General features: G+C 39.6%; 1 protein-coding gene across 8 annotated transcripts in view; it reads right to left on the bottom strand.

Annotated features, from left to right (window-relative positions):
* Nucleotides 1–25,309, bottom strand: part of LOC124776255 (thiamine transporter 1-like) — a 562,692-nt gene that overhangs the window by 308,330 nt on the left and 229,053 nt on the right. For 7 of the 8 annotated variants that reach the window (XM_047251128.1, XM_047251132.1, XM_047251135.1 and 4 more), the window contains exon 3: nt 15,874–16,044. In XM_047251128.1, coding sequence (XP_047107084.1) covers nt 15,874–16,044 — 171 coding nt within the window. Of the gene's footprint in view, nt 1–15,873; nt 16,045–17,185; nt 17,326–25,309 lie in introns of those variants that run through there. The other variant, XM_047251131.1, reaches the window with a different exon arrangement.

Raw genomic sequence — 25,309 nt, 5'->3', positions numbered from 1 at the left:
TAGCCTCTCGTGTTGCCTTTTATCATTGTAAAAAACAATCGAATCAATCCTATCATGCTTGGGCTGCCGAACTTCACGGCCTCAGTAGAAAGTGTCAGTTTGTTACTGAAGTTCACAAAGAATCCTATGCCAATTCCATGGTACAGGATGCTATTATCCGATCGGTGCCCGACAAAGAAGTTAGGCAATGTGCCCTTCAGTTGGCAAATCCAACTCAGTCTTTTGAAATTTCTCGCGCCGCTGGAGCGCAAATAGAGGCATGGGGCGACGTCGGGGAAATACAACCTCTGTGCGATGATGACGAAGCTGGTGGCGTGTCCCCACTGGCCGATGTGGCCACAGTAGACTCCCAAGTGCAGCCTCGGCCGAACCGTAAACAAACCTCTAAGAAGCTGCAGCAAAACCCATGGCAATTTCCTTCATGTCTGGGGTGTTTTACAAAACATTCATGAGAAGATTGTCCAAACCATTGGGCCGTGTGTCACAAATACAAAAAAAGGGTCATGTGTCATCCGTTTGCAAATCCGACCACATACATGTTGTTCATGCACATGACGCAGATTCTGATTCTGTGTTGTCTGTCAATTGTACTTCTTACCTTTCAGGGAAGTTATGCGTTGTTGTTGTTGTGGTCTTCAGTTCTGAGACTGGTTTGATGCAGCTCTCCATGCTAATCTATCCTGTGCAAGCTCCTTCATCTCCCAGTACCTACTGCAACCTACATCCTTCTGAATCTGCTTAGTGTATTCATCTCTTGGTCTCCCTCTACAATTTTTACCCTCCACACTGCCCACCAATGCTAAATTTGTGATCCCTTGATGCCTCAGGACATGTCCTACCAACCGATCCCTTCTTCTAGTCAAGTTGTGCCACAAACGTCTCTTCTCCACAATCCTATTCAATACCTCCTCATTAGTTACGTGATCTACCCACCTAATCTTCAACATTCTTTTGTAGCACCACATTTCAAAAGCTTCGATTCTCTTCTTGTCCAAACTATTTATTGTCGATGTTTCACTTCCATACATGGCTACATTCCATACAAATACGTTCAGAAACGACTTCCGGGCACTTAAATCTATACTCGATGTTAACAAATTTCTCTTCTTCAGAAACGCTTTCCTTGCCATTGCCAGTCTACATTTAATATCCTCTCTACATCGACCATCATTAGTTATTTTGCTCCCCAAATAGCAAAACTCCTTTACTACTTTAAGTGTCTCATTTCCTAATCTAATTCCCTCAGCATCACCCGACTTAATTAGACTACATTCCACTATCCTCGTTTTGCTTTTGTTGATGTTCATCTTATATCCTCCTTTCAAGATACTGTCCATTCTGTTCAACTGCTCTTCCAAGTCCTTTGCAGTCTCTGACAGAATTACAATGTCACTGGCGAACCTCAAAGTTTTTATTTCTTCTTCACGGATTTTAATACCTACTCCGAATTTTTCTTTTATTTCCTTTACTGCTTGCTCAATATACAGATTGAATAACATTGGGGAGAGGCTACACCACTGTCTCACTCCCTTCCCAACCACTGCTTCCCTTTCATGCCCCTTAACTCTTATACTGCCATCTGGGTTCTGTACAAATTGTAAATAGCCTTTCGATCCCTGTATTTTACCCCTGCCACCTTTAGAATTTGAAAGAGAGTACTCCAGTCAACATTGTCAAATGCTTTCTCTAACTCTACAAACGCTAGAAACGAAGGTTTGCCTTTCCTTAATCTTCCTTCTAAGATAAGTCATAAGGTCAGTATTGCCTCACGTGTTCCAACATTTCTAAGTAATGCTAACTGATCTTCTCCGAGGTCAGCTTCTACCAGTTTTTCCATTCATCTGTAAATAATTCGCGTTAGTATTTTGCAGCTGTGACTTATTAAACTGATCGTTCGGTAATTTTCACATCTGGCAACACCTGCTTCTTTTGGCATTGGAATTATTATATTCTTCTTGAAGTCTGAGGGTATTTTGCCTGTCTCGTACATCTTGCTCACCAGATGGTAGAGTTTTGTCAGGACTGGCTCTCCCAAGGCCGTCAGTAGTTCTAATGGAATGTTGTCTACTCCCGGAGCCTTGTTTCGACTCAGGTCTTTCAGTGCTCTGTCAAACTCTTCACACAGTATCGTATCTCCCATTTCATCTTCATCTACATCCTCTTCCATTTCCACAATATTGTCCTCGAGTACATCGCCCTTGTATAGACCCTCTATATACTCCTTCCACCTTTCTGATTTCCCCTCTTTGCTTAGAACTGGATTTCCATCTGAGCTCTTGATATTCATACAAGTGGCTCTCTTTTCTCCAAAGGTCTCTTTAATTCTCCTGTAGGCAGTATCTATCTTAACCCTAGTGAGATAAGCCTCTATTTCCTTACATTTGTCCTCCTGCTTAGTCATTTTGCGCTTCCTGTCGATCTCATTTTTGAGACGTTTGTATTCCTTTTTGCCTGCTTCATTTACTGCATTTTTATATTTTCTCCTTTCATCAATTAAATTCAATATTTCTTCTGTTACCCAAGAATTTTTACTAGCCCTCGTCTTTTTAACCTACTTGATCCTCTGCTGCCTTCACTACTTCATCCCTCAGAGCTAGCAATTCTTCTTCTACCGTATTTCTTTCCCCCATTCCTGCCAATTGTTCCCTTATGCTCTCCCTGAAACTCTGCACAACCTCTGGATCTTTCAGTTTATCCAGGTCCCGTCTCCTTAAATTCCCACCTTTTTCCAATTTCTTCAGTTTTAATCTACAGTTTATAACCAATAGATTGTGGTCAGAGTCCACATCTGCCTCTGGAAATACCCTACAATTTAAAACTTGGTTCCTAAATCTCTGTCTTACCATTATATAATCTATCTGATACCTTTTAGTATCTCCAGGATTCTTCCATGTATACAACCTTCTTTTATGATTCTTGAACCAAGTGTTAGCTATGATTAAGTTATGCTCTGTGCAAAATTCCACCAGACGGCTTCCTCTTTCATTTCTTAGCCCCAATCCATATTCACCTACTATGTTTCCTTCTCTCCCTTTTCCTACTGTCGAATTCCAGTCACCCATGACTATTAAATTTTCGTCTCCCTTCACTACCTGAATAATTTCTTTTATCTCATCATACATTTCTTCAATTTCTTCGTCATCTGCACAGCTAGTTGGCATATAAACTTGTACTACTGTAGTAAGCATGGGCTTCATGTCTATCTTGGCCACTATAATACGTTCACTATGCTATGTAGTAGCTTACCCGCACTCCTACTTTTTTATTCATTATTAAACCTACTCCTGCATTACCCCAATTTGATTTTGTATTTATAACCATGTATTCACCTGACCAGAAGTCTCGGTCCTCCTGCCACCGAACTTCACTAATTCCCACTATATCTAACTTTAACCTATCCATTTCCCTTTTTAAATTTTCTAACCTACCTGCCCGATTAAGGGATCTGACATTCCACACTTCGATCCGTAGAATGCCAGTTTTCTTTCTCCTGATAACGACGTCCTCCTGAGTAGTCCCCGCCTGGAGATCCAAATGGGGGACTATTTTACCTCCGGAATATTTTACCCAAGAGGACGCCATCATCATTTAACCATACAGTAAAGCTGCATGCCCTCACGAAAAATTACTGCTGTAGTTTCCCCTTGCTTTCAGCCGTTCGCAGTACCACAACAGCAAGGCCATTTTGGTTAGTGTTACAAGGCCAGATCAGTCAATCATCCAGACTGTTGCCCCTGCAACTACTGAAAAGGCTGCTGCCCCTCTTCAGGAACCACAAATTTGTCTGGCCTCTCAACAGATACCCCTCCGTTGTGGTTGCTTCCCCACCAATGGCAAGGTTCATGGTTGTTGCGGGGGGGGGGGGGGGGGGGGGGGGGCGGTCGCGGGGGGGGGGGGGAGGGGGGGAGTTATTTCTCACTGTCCAAATACATGGTCAAGATGTTCACATGCAGGTGGATACTGGTTCTGCTGCCACTATCATCAATTCTCAGACGTATCTTCAACTGGGTTCTCCAATCCTGTCACCTGTCACTAGGCAATTACGGGCTTACAATAAACAACAGATTTCGCTCTTGGGACAATTCGATGCTGAGGTATCTTACAAATCTGTCATTCACACTGTTCCCATATTTCTGATCGACCATAGTAACATGGAGAATCTTTTTGGTTTCGATGCCTTTTGCATTTTTGGGTTCTCCATAGATGACTCTGTCAATATCGTCTCTGATGCTATTCCTTATGCTCAATTGGATTCCCTGTCGACGACATTTTCGTCCCTTTTTTCTCCTGGTTTAAGCCGTGCACACGAGTTTGAATCTCATATCATGCTCAAACCCACTGCTCGGCTTAAGTATTTTCGAGCTCGGCCCATTCCTGTGGCCCTTCGTGATCAAGTCAAACGGGAGCTGGATTGTCTCACTGCTTCAGGGGTCTTGCTTCCTGTCACTTCCAGTGAGTGGTCCTCTCTTGTCATTGTCATTGCTAAGCCAAATGGTGATATTCATCTTTGTGGCGATTTCAAAGCCACTGTAAATGCTCAATGCCTTATCGACACTTACCCTATGCCTCGACCTGAAGAATTGTTCACTGAACTTGCTGGAGGCCAGTATTTTTCTAAACTTGACCTGTCAGAAGCTTATCATTAACTTCCTCTTGACACTGCTTCCCGGCAGTTTCTGGTCCTTAACACGCCTTTCGGCCTCTATCAATACCAAAGATTACCATTCGGGGTTGCCAGCGTCCACGCTCTCTTTCAGTGATTCTTGAACAATTATTGCTCACTATCCCTGGGTGTATAAATTACCAGGATGACATTGTTGTCACTGGCTCCACCAGTGACGAACATCTTCAAATTGTCCCCACACTTTTTCATGTCTTACAGACTGCCGGTCTTAAGAGTAATCTTCAGAAATCCAAATTTCTTTAGGCATCTATCACGTATAAGTAGCATAAACATTGTATGACTGAACAGTGGAAAAATGTTGTGTGAAGTGACAAATCATGATACCCAATGTGGCAATCTGGTGGCAGGGTGTAGGTATGGTGAATGCCCAGTGAACATCATCTGCCGGAGTGTGTAGTGCCAACAGTAAGATTTGGAGACGATGGTGCTATGATGTGGTTATGATTTGCATGGCACTACCACAGCACAGGCCTACACTGATGTTTCAAGCACCTTCTTGCTTCCCACTGTTGAAGAGCAATTCGGGGATGGTGACTGCATCTTTCAACAGCCTTGAGCACTTGTTCATAATGCACTGGCTGTAGAGGAGAAGTTACATGACAATAACATCCCTGTAATGGACTACCCTGAACAGATTCCTGGCCTGAATCCTACAGACACCTTTGGGATGATTTGGAATGCTGAATTTGTGCCAGGTCTCACCGACCGACTTTGATACCTCTACTCAGTGCAGCACTCTGTGAAGAATGAGCTGCCATCCCCTAGAAAACTTCCAGTGCCTGACTGAATGTATGCTTGCAACAAGAGTGGAAGCTGTCATCAAGGCTAAGTGTGGGCCAACACCATATTGAATTCCAGCATTACCTATGGAGGGCGCCACGAACTTTTAGGTCATTTCCAGCCAGGTGCCCGGATAATTTTGATCACATAACTTTTGATCACATAGTGTATGTGCCTAGCAAGAGGATAGAGGGTGGAAAAGACCTACCATGGTTTAACAACAAAATTTGGTGAATGCTGAAGAAGCAGAGGCTGTTGCACTCTCTGTTCAAAAGAGAATGCATAAATGACAACAAGGGAAGGTTAGTAGCAATTTGTGCATCTGTGTAAGGATCTTTGCACAAAGCATACAACTACCACCATCACACCTTAGCAAAAGATCTGGCACAGAACCCAAGAAAATTCTGGTTGTATGTAAAATCACCATGCAGGTCTAAGACTTCCATTCAGTCCCTTGTTGACCAGTCTGATGGGGCAGTTGAAGACAGCAAAACGAAAGCTGAAGATTTAAATTTCACATTCAAGAAATCTTACACACAGGAGAATTGTACAAACATACCATCATTTGACCATTGGACTGACTCCCATATGGATGACATATGGGCACAGAGAAACAGCTGAAAGATTTGGAAGCATACAAATCATCATGTCCAGATGGAATCCCAGTTCAATTGTATGACGAGTACTCTACAGCACTGGCCACCTACTTAGCTTGCATATATTATGAATCTCTTGCCCAGCACAAAGTCCGAAGCGACTGGAAAAAGTGGGCATGAACTCCAGTATATAAGAAAGGTAAATGAGTAGACATACAAAATTACAGACAAATATCCCTAACTTCTGTTTGCTGCAGAACCCTTGAACATATTCTCAGTTCAGTCATAGTAAATATGTTTTAGACAGACAAACTTTTGTCCACGAATCAGCATTGTTTTAGAAAGCATCATTCATGTAAAACTCAACTTACCCTTTTCTCACAAAATATACTGAGAACAATTAAACAATGGAAAATCCAGGATGGAATGTAACAATATTATGAGAAAGACACTCACAATTATAGCTTTCGGCCCTTAAGGCTTTCGTCAACAATTAACACACACACACACACACACACACACACACACACACACACACACACACACACACGTGGGAGACAGAGAGAGAGAGAGAGAGAGTGTGTGTGTGTGTGTGTGTGTGTGTGTGTGTGTGTGTGTGTGTCAATTGTTGACGAAGACGTTAAGGGCCGAAAGCTATAATTGTGAGTGTCTTCGTTGTGCCTATCTGCGACTCAGCATCTCTGCTATATGGTGAGTAGCAACTTTCCTTCTCATAAAAATATACTTAGAACTATGGATGAAGGGCAACAGGAAGATTCCATACCTCTAGATTAATGGAAAGCATTTGACACAGTGCCCCATTGCAGGCAGTTAAAAAAGGTACAAGAAAATGGAATAAGTTCACAGATACGCGAGTGGCTCAAAAACTTCTTAAGAAATAGAACCCAGTATGTTGTCCTTGATGGCGATTGTTCATCTGAGACATGGGTATCATCAGGAGTGCCCCCAGGGAAGTGTAATAGGATCACTGTTGTTCTCTTGCTACGTAAATGATTTGGCGGACAGCCAGGGCAGCAATCTGCAGTTGTTTATTGTTGATGCTGGGGTGTATGGTAAGAAGCCAAAGTTGAGTGACTTTAGGAAGATTAAGATTACTTAGACAAAATGTCTTTGATGTATGGCAGCTAGCCCTAAATGTGGAAAAATGTAAGTTAATGTGGATGAGTAGGAAGATAAACCCTGTAATGTTCGGATACAGTATTATTAGTGTCCTGCGTGACACCTGGGCACAATGTTGCAAAGCAATATGAGGTTGAACGAGCCTGTGAGAACTGTGGCAAGGAAAGTGAATGGCTGACTCCAGTTTATTGGGAGAATTTTAGGAAAGACTGATTCACCTTTAAAGGAGACTACATATAGGACACTGGTGTGACCTATACTCAAGTAGTGCTCGAGTGTCTGGGATCCGTACCGAGCTGGATTAAAGGAAGACGTCGAAGCCATTCAGAGGCTGGCTGCTAGATGTGTTACCAGAGATTGGAACAACACGTAAGTGTTATGGAGATGCTTCAAGAACTCAGATGGGAATCCCTGGAGGGAAAGTGACATTCTTTTCAAGAAACACTGTTGCGAAAATTTAGAAAACTGGCACTTGAAGCTGACTGCCAAACGATTCTACTGCCGCCAATATACAATGCGTGTAAGGACTGTGAAGATAAGATATGAGAAATTAGGACTCGTATGGAAGAATATAGACTGTCGTTTTTTCCTGGCTCTATTTATGAGTGGAACAGGAAAGGAAATTTCTAGTTGTTGTTGTTGTTGTTGTGGTCTTCAGTCCTGAGACTGGTTTGATGCAGCTCTCCATGCTACCCTATCCTGTGCAAGTTTCTTCATTTCCCAGTACATAATGCAACATACATCCTCCTGAATGTGTTTAGTCTATTCATCTCTTGGTCTCCCTCTACAATTTTTACCCTCCACGCTGCCCTCCAATGCTAAATTTGTGGTCCCTTGATGCCTCAGAACATGTCCTACCAACCGGTCCCTTCTTCTCATCAAGTTGTGCCACAAACTCCTCTTCTCCCCAATTCTATTCAATACCTCCTCATTATTTATGTGATCTACCCATCTAATCTTCAACATTCTTCTGTAGCACCACATTTCGAAAGCTTCTATTCTCTTCCTGTCTACACTGTTTATCGTCCGTGTTTCACTTCCATACATGGCTACACTCCACACAAATACTTTCAGAAACGACTTCCTGACACTGAAATCTATACTCAATGTTAACAAATTTCTCTTCTTCAGAAACGCTTTTCTTGGCATTACCAGTCTACATTTTACATCCTCTCTACATTGACCATCATCAGTTATTTTGCTCCCCAAATAGCAAAACTCCTTTACTACTTTAAGTGTCTCATTTCCTAATCTAATTCCTTCAGCATCACCCGACTTAATTCAACTACATTCCATTATCCTTGTTTTGCTTTTGTTGATGTTCATCTTATATCCTCCTTTCAAGATACTGTCCATTCCATTCAAATGCCCTTCCAAGTGCTTTGCTGTCTCTGACAGAATTACAATGTCATCGGCGAACCTCAAAGTTTTCATTTTTTCTTCACGGATTTTAATACCTACTCCGAATTTTTCTTTTGTTTCCTTTACTGCTTGCTCAATATACAGATTGAATAACATGGGGGAGAGGTTACAACACTGCCTCACTCCCTTCCCAACCACTGCTTCCCTTTCATGTCCCTCGACTCTTATAACTGCCATCTGGTTTCTGTACAAATTCTAAATAGCCTTTCGCTCCCTGTATTTTATCCCTGCCACCTTTAGAATTTGAAAGAGAGTAGTCCAGCCAACATTGTCAAAAACTTTCTCTAAGTCTACAAATGCTAGAAATGTAGGTTTGCCTTTCCTTGATCTTTCTTCTAAGGTAAGTTGTAAGGTCAGTATTGCCTCCCGTGTTCCAATGTTTCTACGTAATCCAAACTGATCTTCCCCGAGGTTGGCTTCTACCAGTTTTTCCATTCGTCTGTAAGGAATTCATGTTAATATTTTGCAGCTGTGACTTATTAAACTGATAAATTTCTAGTAGTGATACGGGATACCCTCTGCAATGCACCATACAGTGGCTTGTAGAGTATCTACCTGGATGTAGATCATGAAACATACCAAGTGTGAAGCTCTGCTATCCCAGTGGAGTGATCCAGTTCCAGCGGGACCATTCTCTGGTTCACACGAGTTGAACTGTGGAGCAATAATTTTTGTAATGGACTAGCTTGGAACCGGTGGACTGCCCCATTTGAGAGCCAAATGTAAAACCCATTGAAAATTTGTGGGTCAAAATGAAGCATCACATGAACTTACACTAGCCAACACTAGCACCACAGTCACCAACCACGGATCTAGTGCTGGATACATGGGAGAGTCTTGCAATTGATGAGATATATTACCTTAGGATAACTGCTTCCATGGCTTGTCAGATGAGGCTGGTAATTGGTGCCAATTGTGGATGGACCTCAGACTAGCCTCATCCCTGATGTGAATCTTTCCTTGTCTCACGTATCTTCTCTTTATATTACAGTATTTGATATAACTGTATGTTTGTTATAGGAAATCTATGTGAAATGTTTGCATTTGAAATTTTTTATTGAATTTGTGCTACTTAACACTTGAAACATGCAAATTTTGAATCAGTCAATTTGAATTGAAATATAAATGATGTCCTATTATGAGGCAGCCAGAGGAAACACTTAATATCAAGCAATATAAGAACAGGAAAACTATAAAATAATAATATGCTCTTCCTTACTCTAACTTTTTCTGCATTTACTGTGGAAAAGAACTGCAGTAAAGCACATCAAACTCTTTTTTCAAGTCAACATTCTTTGACAGCAGAAGAACAGCAATCCTTGCATTGTATTCATTTCTGTGTTAGTCTTCACAGAAATAACCACTGCAGAATGTGCATCCAGTGTCTTTATCTTCCGAATTCACATCTAAAGCATTGTCCTCAATTAAAGTTTTATCAAGATCAAATGATTGGAAGACTTTTCTTTTTTTCTTCTTTTTTCCTTTTTCAAGAATGTAACTTTCAAATCCGTCTCCATTGATTCCAAACAAGTTTTTTCTCTTGGAATTGTACCAAATGCCCCCTGTATGAAGATGTTAGCTACCTAACAAATTGATTTTGCTATAATTGATGGCTCTTTATGTGGCTTGGTGATGTTGCGAGCTTTGCAGATATCATTTGTACTTACATTTATTCCATTTTATGCAACTTTTAAGTCAAACTTCTGGTAAATTGCATTGTCTATGCCTCTAAGTATAAGCCTGTTACACAGGAAGAGTCCCATTTTCCAGAAGCTGCTTATAGAATTTTCCAATGTTACTGCTCTCAAATAGGACTCTTCAAATGACTTCACCTGTATTATTTGCTCACCAGTTCTATTTCTTGGGAATAAAGCGATTTAAACAGTCCTATGAATTCTGAAAAAGAGTCTATATTTTATATGTGGAACGTTGGGGTAAACACATGATGCTGACATGGTTTTATTTTGCTTCTTCTACCACACAAACCTGATATGAAGACCATCTGGTATTAGCACACCAGGATCATCACCAGATGTCTTCACAAAGTTAACAAAATTGTCAAACCACTCACTAAAACTATGAGTCTACAATGGCAAACTGAAGTTACCCTAATATGAGATGGCATATCCTAACATGCTATACTGTCACATTTTAGGATAGCCATGGTACTGTAGTTATAAACAATCCATCGATAACATGTTATTTAGACCCATTATGTTCAATAGTTGAACTTATTTTTCCCAGAATATTTGTAATTTTATTTCAAGACCAAAATTTATGAGCTCACTGTTAAATATTTACTTACTCAATTTCATTTTAATGATTTTGTCTACTGCATCTGCTATCCCATTCTGACTGCTACTTCTGTCTGTGAATAATTTTATGCATACAGATAAAAACCTTCTCTGCAGCAACTTAATTTGGACCTGATTGTTTTCTAAATTGAAAGTAACAGTGAATTTTAGTGTTCCCAAATGATGGGACAGACAATTGCTGTTGAGATTGTGCTTACATTTGAGTGCGTAGTTTGAAAAAAAAATTACCAGTTTCATTTCTGTGAAAGAATTGGATAATTATTTGATTAGTTACTATCTGCTGCATTTCATTTCAAATATGACTTTCATAAAAGGTAAGATTTTGTTAGAAGTCTGTCTGATCTAAAATCACTTACTCATCAAAGTAACAACACTCTCTCATCCTTACAGAATGAATGGCTTTGAAAAAACTTGAATGAACTTTGCTTAAAATTTTGTAATACTGTTTTTGATAGCTCATACTCTATTAACTCTCTTAAAGACTACATGCTGTAGGTATGAAGACAAGAGAACCTACCAAGAAATGCTATTGGCACTTTCCACAATGTGGACATAGGAAAAAAGTCCAGATGGTGAAACCAGTATATGATTCAATGACCAGGTAGTTTGACTGCAAGCTACTTGTGCAAAGATGCTAACACCTACTTCCTACTGCATCTAGCACTGTTTGAAAATTCCCATTACAGAGTTCTAGGACTTGTAGAGGGGTGGGGGTACATAATATTCCGAATAGGAACCCATACCCAGAAATGTATCATTTCCATTCTATGACGGTTTCAATTCAGCTGCGTAACGTGTTCGTGTCTGGCGAGAGCAAGAGAAAAGTCTCAGAACTGCTTGTCCTGGTATGTAATAGGGTTGACAGGATAACATATATTATACCCATTCTTGGAAGCTGTGCCACTAAACGGCCATCAGGAAATGTGGTTTCAGCATGATGGTGCACAACTCCTCATTTCTCATGTACAGTTTAGAGATATCTCCACACACAATGTGGTGAAAGATGGATAGGCCAAGGTGGTTCAACCATGTTGCAGCCATGACTGCCACATTTACTTCCTGTGGGATTTTACACAAAGTTTAATTTACTAGACTACTGTAGAGATAGAGGAAGATTTGCTGGCAAGTGTTCTGGCTGCTATGCTAGAAACTGAAGAGACACTAGGTTTGAGGGAGAATGTATACCAAATATGCCTCGTAGGTACAATGTTTATAGCAACGTTGGCGGTTTCCACATCATGTCAGTGGTGTAACGCAGCAGAACTGTTCTGTACATACAGTACGCTGGGTTCTTTATTGTTTTGGAGTAATGTAAGCACATAATGTTTAACTGACAATACAAATAAATGTGCTTCAATGATAACTGGATGTTTCATTACACTTCCTTTTGAATTTTTTCCTAATATTGTAGTTTGTAACAGCTAATTCAATTCCTCAAGCAGAAGAGGACAATTTTAACATATGAATTGAAACTGTCATAGAATGGAAATTGTAATTTCTTGACATGGGTTCCTATTCAAAATATTATGTACTCTCATTCCCCTCTACAAGTCTACAAGTTAGTAATGGGAATTCTCGAACACACTGTATAGTATGTCTTGCTTATATGATAATACATTGCCGCTATAATCCAAAATGTGCATTAACGGGGAAAAAGTGTTGCCACAATTTGTGACTTCTACTTGTCATGACTGGTTTCTTTCAAATTTGCGGTATAAACGGGGCTTGGCCTGAAATTAAAGGGAAATAAATGTAAGCTCCAGGTGGCCAAGTGTTTAGGGAAAAAACAGGCAGCACGAGACATGAGCCACTTATGTTAGAATAATTTCTAAGCAGTGCTTGGTCCAGTGCAAAGGTTTCAGAGCAGTAATGCAAGGGTCATGAGGCTGAGATCCCATGCAGAAACTTTTTTTTCAACCTTTATGCTACTTGTACTGCAAATAAACTGAAATAATGCTCAATATACTGTATTTACTGATATTTCCATTAAAGGTATGAAAAGAAGAGGCATAGGAAAATTTGGGATTGCTAAAAAATTTCCAGGAAGGGATTGTAACACATACATGAGGACTTCTTATAAAGAATTAGATTCTTTTCTTATTTTACAGTTGATGATTTACATGTACTGGGATGATACTGATCATAAAAAAGGGAACGTATCATTTGTGTGCACGTGCCAAGGGCTGCTCAAAGGTCAAAATGAGACTAACAGAATATGAAGTCCTGTATGCCACAATTACTACCCCTTCTCACAAAATTTTTTGCATAGTTCTTGTGTATGATATAAGTGTAGTCCTTTCTGGGAAATTATTTGCAATTCCACATTCTATTTTGCCTACATTAATAAATACAATATATTGAGCATTATTTCGATTTATTGCAGTGTAAGTAATGCAAAAATTAAAAAGGAAAAAAAAGTTTACCCAAAGGGTCTCAACCGTCCCCTCCCCCCGCTCTCCTGGTCCTTAGATTTTCATTCTATACACTTCCTGTGTGCTATCTGCTGTCTAAAAACTGTGCTAACTGAAATGGCCCATGTCTCACCTGACCTATGTTGAAAATGCTATTTTTCCTAAACTCTTGGTTCTCAGCAGCTCCTACTTCTGTCACCTTCATTTCTGAATAAGCCCTTCAAATACCAAAAATTAGGACAAAATCAGTGACGGTGAATAGGCACGCTCCTCTTGTTGGTTATTTTTTATGTGAACAGTTTTGTTTTGCCAACTGTACACATGTTCAGTTGTCTCTGTACAATTTAGTATCCCAGTCATGAAGCATTCTTAACTAGTAAAATTCATAAAGCTTGAAAGGATGAGATTAACCTTACGACACATTTCTTAAATGAAATGTGAAGCCAAGATTTAACATCAAAACTTTAGCATTTAAGTCTCCCCCAATATGTTCAGCAGCTGAATAAAGTACCTTCAGATTTACCATTTTGTTAAATTGTATTGAATTGCATACCCTCCTGTCTCTTCACACAACTGAAACATTCGCTGGTATTTGTACTTATCAGTTAAATAAACTCCATATCATAAAATTTAAAAAAATATATATGTTAACTCTTTTGTTAGCTTACTATTAAGGGAGATAAAGAAGACTATCTAAGTAAAATCATACACAACTTCCTGAAAATAATGAAAAATATTGTTAATGTTGATTAACTGAACATGGAGACACAGTATTCAAGCAGACAAGTACCCGAGTGACACAGACGAAACTATACATGCTACGAGGTATGTCCACAAAGTAAGTCCTGTTTGGTTACATAAAACAAATGTGTACAGATACAGAAAAAATATTTATTGTACAAAAATCTACAACTGTTATACTACTTTTCTACATAGCTTCCTAAATTTTGTAGGCGCTTGTCATAGTGTGGCATAAGTTTTTGTATGCCTTCTTCATTGAAGGTTGTCTCCTGTGTATTCAACCATGTGGTAACAAGTTCTTTCAGGTTGTCATCATCGTTGAAGTGTTGACCACCAAGGACAGATTTTAAGTGTAAGAAGAGATGAAGGTCACTAGGAGCGAGGTCCGGGCTGTACGGAAGATGATCAAACACGTCCCAGTGAAATTCCCATAAGAGTTGTTTCGTCACATTCACCATGTGAGGTTGGGCATTATTGTGGAAAAAAACAAAACATTTTGATCGTAAAACTTGGCCCTAGTTTTGTATTGCGCGATGCAATTTCTTAACAGTCTCGCAGTAACCATGTGCATTGATTGTTTGGCCTTGTGGTAAGAAATCAACCAGGTAAATGCCTTTTCTGTCCCAAAAAATGGTGCACATGACTTTTTGAGGTGTCAAGATTTGCTTAAGCTCAACATTCATTGGGGATGAAGTGTGCCTCTATTCCCCTGACTGAGATTTTGTTTCAGTGGTGTCGTACAATACCCAAGTTTCATCCCCCGTGACTATCCAAGAAAGAAAACCATCGCCTTCATCATTGCTGCGTGTCAAAAACTGAAGTGCACTGCCCATCTGTTGTTTTCTGTGTTGTTCAGTAAGAACTTTGTGTACCCAATGTGAGCAAAGTTCTCGAAATTTCAGTTTTACAGTAACAATTTCATGAATTAGTGATCGTGAGATTTGCGGAACTTCCATAGCGAGGGCACTAAGTGTAAACTTATGGTTGTGCTTAATCTTCTCTTCAATTGTGTGAACCAGTTTATCAGTAACCACAGATGGGTGTCCGCTTCATTCTTCATTGTGCACTTGATCACATCCTTCATTGAACAGTCTGACCCATCTTCTAACCATTGAATCACTCATAGCATTGTGTCCGTAAACCTCACAGATTTGTGAATGACTTTCCTTTGGTTTAACTTTCTTTGCATTTAGAAAACAAAACACATATCTGATTTCACACATGGCAACATTTTCAATTATGGCTGACATTATAAATAAGCACTACAAAGCATTAGTCAGCAGCAGTGATCTGAAACTTGTGTACATGTCTTCTCCTTGAGTCAGAGTAACTTCCGTGCATGCTCAGAACTGCAATCGTAGTGCTGCCGCGGATAGAAATATAAACGGAACATACTTTGTGGATGACCCTCATATTATCAACTGTTCCAGTGTTCATTTCAATACTGAGCAAGGTGGCATAGTGGTTAGCCAAACGCACTCACACTTCAGAGGACAATGGTTCAAGTTTGCATCTAGCGATGCAGATTCAGGTTTTCCATGCTTTCTGTAAATTTTTCAAGGCAAATGTCATGATGATTCCTTTGAAAATGGCACTGCCAATTTCCTTCCCCTTCCTTACCTAATCCAGGCTTGTACTGTGTCTCTATAACCTTGTCTAGGCTACATTAAACTCTAATCTTTGTTTCTCATTTTTGTCCATTGCATTAATCTGTATATGCACACAGAATGATCTGTACGTTTAACACTTATTATAGCATTAGAATTTAAAAAAAAAGAAAAGACCTGCATCAATGGGATGGTCTTTCCCCATGTCAGGACACTCCATGTGGCAATTCCCGTCAACCCAGTTAAAATTATCACTGGTTTGTATCTCAGTCCATCTGTCACAAGGAAGATCACAATTAAAACTGCCAAATACGAATATGTGCCTACAGCATATATTTCTTGATTGACCTGGAAAAAAAAAAAAAAAAAAAATCACTGATAATTGAATGTTAAGCTCATTTATATGCTACATGTTTTAAAATGGAAAAGAGATTAAGGAAATTAAAATTATGGAGAAGGCAGTGGTTGTGCAACTGTCACTCAGTTTACAACACTATTTATCATATCAGAACACATCAGCTTCATACTTTCATCTCAATAACAGTATCTGGTAGGGTACCGGCGTAAAAAAAAATCTTGTTCATGAATTCTCAGACATAAAAGCACAAAAACTGACATACAGAATGGTAATTATTATTAGTATTCTCATGTCAGAAGCAAAAGTTTTGCAGTTAACAAACATCACATTACATAAAATTTGAACACAACTTTGCCACTTCTAGTGCATTCTCCAAGGCCCATCTATGCATGAACTTGGACACAGATGACACCATTGAAGCAAATGTTCAACAGCCTAATCATCTCCCAGCCTAATCATCTCCACATCTGCACTTGATATTATCTTCATTGTCGTAGCCTTATCTTGCCATTATAACCCTGGATTCCTTGTCATAACCAGGTGGTAGAGTTTCAGATACTTACCAGAAAATGGGTCTCTTAGCTTTCCACAAATGGATATTACATTTGTGGTAAAGAGTATGTCTGATGTGCTGAGAAAGCTCTTCCTGGATTTCAGTCTTTGCCCAAGCATTTCATATTCATGTAATGGATAAGTTACCTCCTGCTTCATTTTCTTCTTTTCCTTAATCAAAGCTATTTCTCTTCATACATAAGATGGAGCTATTCCTGCCAGATGGTAAGTCTACTTGTGTCATTGAGGGCAACATCCACCCGCCTAGTGTGACTTTAGTTAAATAAAACAGGACAGGTGCTCAGTGCAATAGAATAACACAGTGTCACTGCAGAAATTCAAATTGTTTCGGCCTGATTACCCCATTGTGAGCCAGCCTGTTTTTTTAAAGAGATTGTTCCTGGTGGAAACTTTCAACTTAGTGTTCATGCAATGCTTCTCATAAGTAAGAGATCCCTGACAATCAGTCCTAAGTACTTTGCGTATCACATTGTTACACTTCAACTCACACTCACACTACCTTTAATTTCTGACTGACTTCCAAGTTTCTTAAATGGAAAGTACATACTTATGTCTTACAGGATTTTGGATCAAGCTGGTTTGCACTGTAGTATCTTCAATGGATTCAAAGTGAGGTAAGAGTGAGATGATCAGCACACAAGAAACTCCTGACATTGGGAGATATAGGTTGGTCACTGAAGAGGCCTGGGACCAATTCATTTCCCTGAGGAAGACAATTCTTCCCTAACCTTGCAGTGAGAAACCTGTTTAAGTTAAAGTGCAAATAAAAAACAAATGGATCAGAATAAAGAAGCTGCATTAGCTTGAATGATATCCACACAGTATGAATTTTTCACTGTTTAAACAACCCATCACTCAAGTTGTGTCCCTCACTATCAATGTATTGTTGAATTCAACTTCAGAAATTCTGTATCACTCTGATGAGCATTTCTTGGGGACTATGATCAGTTTCTTCCCATATTCCATTTTTTAGACTAACAAAGTCACAAGCTGGTACTGGAACACCTCAGCCTTAAGATGCACCCAAAGAAAAAAAATCACAGGGTGTAAGGTCCAGTGATCTTACTGGCCAGGCAGCATTGCCACATAGAGAAATTAAGCATTTGGGAAACACCTATCCCAGCACTTGAAGGAAATTTGAGATGTATGAGTACTGAATCCATCCTGCTGCAACCATTCATTGCCAATCTGCAGCATATTGAGTCTTGGTACAAAAAAGTGTTGATCATGTGAATGTATTGTTGAGATTTTACTTTCAGAGTAGTACCATCATCTTCAAAACAGTAAGAAACAATTCTCTCAACTTTTCCAATGACACTCAGTACAACAGCATAGTTATAATATAGTGGTTTTTATTTCTATGTGTAAATTGAAGGTGGAGGAGGGGGGGGGGAGAAAAGGAAGGGGAAGGGGCTGTTGATGTCAGCTGTATTGATCAAGACTTGTGCAGAATCAGATAGCCTATGCATTTGTGGTAAACACTGTGTCTTGGTGCCACAAGGGGTTAATGCAACTGCCTAGTAAGCAGGAGACCCCAGGTTCAAATTCCAGTTCAGTTCACATTTTCAATCATCACCGCTGAATCCAAGAAAGGACCCCAATGCAGTTCACATCAATAATCCCCTTCCCCCACATCCACCTCCAATTTACAGGTAATGTATCACAGCTGCAGATTCTGCATGCTGTCTGTTCTTTTGAACATGTCAGAAAGAACAAATACCATGCATTCATATTTAATAGTAGTTTTGTAGTGCCCCCAGAATTTTACGAAAGTCTGGAGAGACTTGTGTTCCAGCCGTTTCGAACACGTGTTATTTTAAAGCAGGGTGTAAGGATGAGCATAGGATACTGCACCCATTTATTGTTTGTGCAGGCGAAACTGGAAGGGAGATAATTCGTTGGCACTGGCAAGTGTTCTGCACAACCTACCAAGAATAAAAAAATACAGCCCGGAAGCTCCGTGGCTGGCTTCAAAGAGTAATTTAGCATTGTGTTGTTAAAAAACAAATGGAGAGACTCGAAATAGGGACTGTTTATTAGATGCTGAACTGCTGTTGAGAGTATGTGGACTGGATGTGGATCGTCAGCCACGATAAAAGCTTATATATTAATTGTGTTCAAAAATGTGTAATTAAATGATTCTGGGTGCCCGATAATGTGTGGGCTTACGTCATAAAGTCTAGTTGTTTTTTTATACAAAGTGGAAATAAATATGTTCTGGTGCATTGAATGATATTCTGAGAGTAGCTTATTTTTTAAATAAGAAAAGAGAGAGAGAGAGAGAGAGAGAGAGAGAGAGAGAGAGAGAGAGAGAGAGAGTGAAAATTTCCCCTTCCTTCAGAGAAGTGTCCGGTGCTAGCAGAAGACATTGGCGCTGCAAGAAAGCAGAACCAGCATTCTTCACCAAGTAAGTCCACAAAAACGCTTAAGCTGTATAGACAGAGCTTAACGTTACACCAGGCCACCACAAGAATGGGGCGACCATAAAGAAAGGACCTGAGAAAGAAGGGGAAATATTAAAGGAGTTATAAGAAAAAGGAAAAAAAAGCAGTTGGGAGTTGCCTTAGCAACCCATAACAGCGAGGATGGAGAGCAATTCCACAAAACTTATCCAGAAATATCGTGTTGATAAATGGTGAAATGATAAAGGGAATCAATAAAATCACATAACGCTGCAGTTAGTCTCAAAACGCCGATGCTGCAGCACACCGCCACCGACACCGCAGCACACCGACGCCGAAGCCGCAGCACACCAACGCCGACGCCGCAGCACACAAACGTTGAAGTCACATCACACCAACAGCGGTGCAGACAAAAACCGCCACCGCCTTCTACCTATGCTGACACTGCCATCCACCAATGCCGATGCCGCCGTACACCAACGCTGAAGTCGCATCACACCAACGCTGAAGTCGCATCACACCAACGTCAACGCCGACGTCTACCTACGCCGACAGCGCCATCCACCAATGCCAACGCTGCCGTACACCAATGCAGACATCGCATCACACCAACGCCGCTGCAGCCATCCACAAAAGCTGACGCAGTCATCGACCTACGCCGGCGCCACCATCCACCTATGCCGACACCGCCGTCCATCGACGCTGACGCCGCCGAACACCGGTGCCGGCGCTGCCTTCCATCGATGCCGGGTGAGCTACTACTGACCTTTGATTGTTTGTGAAGTGTGTGTGGAGGGGGGGGGGGTTGTGGAAATAAGTGAGTGTACTTTTAATGATAACTAGATTAAAGGCAAAACAAAACACAATGGAAAAGGAACATCAATCCATAGAGTCTGTTGGGGCTATGGGAATAAAAAAACAGGGGCCAAATTTAGGCAAATTAATGAGGTTTATCAAAGCGCAGTATGAATCACAGAACACAAAACAAGACAAACTGAAGACAGAATTAAACTCTAAGTTAGATTTTCAAAACACAAAACTAGAGGCTCAAGTTAATATCGTAAGTAATCAGATGCAAGAATGGAAAAAAGAATTGAAAAAAGAATTGTCCGATTCCCTTAGTGAACAGACAAATATTTTATTTAAGGATTTAGAACAAATAAATGAAGCTAATCTAAAAGGTTTAGTTCAAAAATTAGAATATGATGTAGAGTGTAAATGTAGTAATTTGGAAACACAATTTAATGAAAAATACAACTCTTTGAAAAATGTATGTAACATTACATTTGAGGTGGTCGAACAAGAATTAACTACGCTAAAAACCCATGTCCAGAAACAAGATAAGTTGCTCCCTCTAGTACAGGTGCAAATTTCAGGGGTCAAATCACGGGTGGAAACCGTAGAACAGAACTTCAAAGAAAAGTTAATGACTGCAGAGCTTATAAATTTGAATGGCTTAGAAAAACAAGTAGAATAATTAATAGGAGGAAAGGTTGAAGAGAAACTAAGTGTTGATATCTCTTTGCCTAGAGTAACTTCCAATTTAGATAACACCAAGAAAGACAGAAATGTTGAGGAAAGAATTCTAGCTTATGCAGGAGAAACCAGAGAAAGGCACAGTTTCCCAAAATATTATATTAAATAAGGACATGATAACTGATTTGCAATGTGACATTCAAACCAGATGGGGAGGTACACACCACACATTTCTTAAAACAGTTTAACCAAGCCATACCTAAAAGTTGGGAGGATGCTAAGAAAATAGAGTTTGCGGTAGGTTATTTGGAAAGTGAAGCTTCAGAATGGGGCACAGTAAATATCGAAAACTTCGCATCTGGGAAGATTTTCAGAGATAGTTTAAAAAAAAATATTGGTCTCAAGTGCACAAGAGAAGTCAATCTCAGATTTGTGGAATCCTAAATACTATAGTAATGCCTGGGGTACAATGCGCAAGTATTTTGACTGGCATTTGACAAGGGCGAAATATTTAGATCGACCAATGGAAGAAGAGGGATTAGTTAGAATTTTAATAGGATGTCTACCTACTTATGCTAGAAAAGATATTCTATGCAGTGAGTGGAAAACGGTGGAGGAACTGTTATCCTTTGTAGACGCACTCGATGCAATCAATAAAGACAGGAATGAGAACTTGCATGCAGAAAAAAAAAAACAAATTTTAGGGGGAATAACATGAATCATAATAACCAGTCAAAGCCTTATAAATACAATCTTGCCCGAGTCCACCGACCTAGCAGGAATGTAAATAGAGGGGGGTTGCTCATGAGGACCATTAACGTCCAACCTCGGTCCGGTAACTACGCAGGAATTCGTGCCCAGCAACAGCTGTGGAACAGGGGGTACTGCAGTTCCAACGTTTGGAAATCGTCCTGTGGTTGCTACCCGTGAGGAAAACGTGGAGCGATCTGGACCCAGGGCCGGGGCCCAGGTCGTCGAAATACATTGAGAAGCCTAAATAAGAGGGTACAGGTTTCCTTTATGCATGAACTACCTACCAAGGAGTGGCTACTGCTGGAGGAAATGAACAAAATAACTACACCACCACAACCTTTTATAACAGGAGAGATAGAAAACCACAAAGTAGACATATTCATAGATTCTGGTAGTGAAGTATCACTTTTTTCTAATGAATACTTTAATACATTAAAAACTAAAAGTAATTTACCTGTTTTACCAGTAACTGGGGTATACATAGTTGGTATAGAAGAAAGAAGAGTAAGGTTGTTAAATACAAAACCTTGGCACACTGCCGTATAAGTGATATGACATTTTGACAACCTTTGCTAGTAGTGGAAGACATAAATAGAGACATTGTTTGGTTTAGACTGGTTAATCGATTTTAATGTTATACTAAATTTCAATGAGAACTGTATTTATGTGGGGGAACCCGAGAATAAACATTGCATTAAGTTTGCGACAGACAGCGGTGTGTATAAACAAATATCTGAACACCAAAGTTTACAATTAACCGCGTCAGCTCAGTTGTCTCCAGAGATAGAGTTAACTAATACTGCATGTCCACAAGACGACTTTCGCAAGAAGGTAAGTGAATCTGAAGTGTTAAATATTGAACAGCAAACGGATTTAGTGAAAATATTGTCTAAATACCATTCAGTATTTTCAGAGAATCCAGGTCCCGTTAGCGATTATGTTTGCAAATTTAAGATTAAGGACGAGACTCCATTTTTTTGCAAACCATATCCTATACCTATAAGCCTTAAAGAAGAGGTTTGGGAGGAGATTAATAAAATGATTGATCAAGACATAATAGAAAGGAGTATGAATGTCTACAATAATCCCTTAGTAGTAGTGAAAAAAGCTACAGGTGGAGTGAGATTGGTGCTAGATGCACGCACTCTCAACCGTCGTACTGAAACCAAAAGAGATTGTCCGGTTAATATAGATGAATTATTAACTAAATTTAAGAATGCACAGTATTTTAGCTTCGTTGATCTGACGGCTGGGTACTGGCAAATCTGGTTACATCCCGATTCAAAAAAGTATACTGCTTTTTTGTTCGACAGAAAATCTTACCAGTATTTATAAGAGCACTTGATAAGGCTATTGGACGAGAGTTATTGAAAGAACTAGTTATTTATGTAGATGACATCTTGATTATTTCACCTACTTGGGAAGAACATTGTAGGACACTGAAAAAAACTTTCGAGCAATTTAAGGACAAGGGTATCACCTTAAAGTTAAGGAAATCTCACTTTGCAAGGCCGGAATTAAAGTTTTTAGGACACATCGTGGGAGTAAAAGGCATTAAACCAGACCCTGAGAGAATCGAGCCTATTACAAACTGTCCATCTCCTCGAAACGTTAAACAATTAAAAGGGTTTCTGGGAATGGCAGGTTATTATCGACGCTATGTGCAAAGCCAAGAAATGAATGACCCTAGACTGTTAAGATTATTATGTAGAGGTATATCATGGAATTGGGACGAAGGGACCCAAGAAGCCTTCGACAAACTAAAACAAGCTTTAGTAAATGTGCCTATCTTACAACATCCCATAATGAATGAACCTTTTAAGATAGCAACTGATGCCTCAGATTACAGCATTGCAGCAGAATTATTCCAAGGAGAATGGGAGATAGTAACCTATGATTATAGATCTATTGCATTTATTAGTCGAAGCTTAAATAAGCATGAACAAAATTATACTGCTACCGAGAAAGAATTGCTAGCGACAGTGTGGAGTATAGAAAAGTTCCAAACTTTGATATGGGGTTCGGAAATCTACATATATACCGGCCACCAAGCTTTTTCATTCCTAATGAGTAGTAGATTATTATTCAGTAGACTAATGAGGTGGATGTTGTTTTTACAAGAATATGATATTAAAATACAATATATAAAAGGATCAGAGAATACAGAACCGGATGCTTCGTCGCGACTACCTCAAAACATGAAAGATCTACAACGTACAGAAGGACCTGGGGTAGTTTTTGTGATCAATTTTATACCAACAGAATATCCAACAAGGAAAGTACATGAGTTAGCCCAAACGATAACGGAAAATATTAAACATGACCCTTATTTTACAGAGATCTATGCCATGTGTATAAGAGAGTCATTACCGGTAAACGAAACGGAACAGTGGAAGGTAACAAATCACAACTTGTTATGGAGAAACAGCAAAGAGTCAAGCTATTGGCAGCTGTGTATACCACAAATAGCAGAGTCTAAATTAATACAGTACATTCATAGTGGATATGGCTACTTTGGAGTGAAAAAGTGCATAGCTCACATGAATAAGTTTTATTATTTTAAGCAATTAGGACGTAAGGTAACTACTACTATTAAAATGTGTGACATCTGTCAGAGAGCTAAGGCGAATAATACCCATGTAAAGTATAAGATGTATCCGATTATTCCTAAAGCATTACATGACCTTACAGCTGCCGATTTTTTTGGACACATACCCAAAGGGAAGGGAGGCATTGCTTATATATTAGTACTTATAGAATGTTGGTCGAAATATGTAAGACTGTATCCTATTAAGAAGGCTAATAAGCAAACCGTGATCAAGTGTTTGCAAGAATATTTTATAGCTACAAGTAAACTGAGGTGTTTTCTTTCTGATAATGGACCTCAGTTTACCAGCCATGAAGTTAAGGAATTTTTAGCCTGGGGAAATGTACGACACATTTTAATATCCAACTATAATCCATCTTTGAACCCAAGTGAAAGAGTAATGAGAGAGATTGGTAGGTTGTGCTGCACATATTGCCACGACACTCATACCTCATGGGCAGAAAGAATGAAAGATTTTGAGCTTATTCTAAACGAACTACCGCATTTGTCTACAGGAATGATGCCCATAGAAGCCATTGGCAAGCCATTTATAGGAGAACCTCTAATTAAGTGTTTTACGTGGCCACAGCAAAAAGCTACTGATCACCAAGCAATTCAGGAAAGAGTTGGTAGAAACTTACACAGGAGCGCCCAACAAAGGGTAGATAAATACAATGCAACCGCAACTGACCCAGAATACCATGTAGATGACTTAGTGTTAGTAAAACAACACCTTCGAAGTTCAGCACTGAAAAAAGAAACACACAAATTTTTTTCTGAAATATGTAGAACCTTATCATATTCAATCAATAGTGCATCAAAAAACCCTATATTTAGTAGATCCTGTGACGGGAGAGGAAAAGGGAATGTAAATTTGTCAAGGATATGTACAAAACCCCCCAGGACGTTGACGTTCTGTGTCAACGGGTGCAGTGATGTCCGCCGGTTCCTGAGTTGGGTTTGGTGTTACTTCCACATTAGTTTTCCTACACTGAACTCCCTTCAAATCTTTGACTATCCTGTAATCTATTTATAGTCCTTAAGCTATCCTTTCATATTAGTATTAAGAGAGACCAATTATGACTACACGATTGTGACTAATTTAAGGAGTCACAATAAACAGTAACCTCTAAGCATGAGGTAAAACTAACAGGGTAACATTCTAACAGGAGATATAATATGATGGTACTGTTTAGGAAGAATGATACGTAGATGACATAAACTGAACATGTGTATGAAATACAGATTGAAGTGACGAACTGAGTAACTATTTGATTATAGTGTATATAATTTCTATTTTTATAGAATGTTTTATATTTTTTGTAAACTGTGATGTGATTGGGGAGGGTTTATATCTAATTTTGAAAGGGGTGGGTAGCATAGGCACAGACATGACCTACACACCACGCCCTTCATACAACCCTCACAAACAAGTGTGACTGGTTCTTCATCATTTGCCGTTCC

The sequence above is a fragment of the Schistocerca piceifrons genome, chromosome 2 (genome assembly GCF_021461385.2).
Source record: "Schistocerca piceifrons isolate TAMUIC-IGC-003096 chromosome 2, iqSchPice1.1, whole genome shotgun sequence".
NCBI lineage: Eukaryota > Metazoa > Arthropoda > Insecta > Orthoptera > Acrididae > Schistocerca > Schistocerca piceifrons.
The sequence above is the reverse complement of the archived record's forward strand: the minus strand, read 5'-3'. Positions and strand labels throughout refer to the sequence as shown.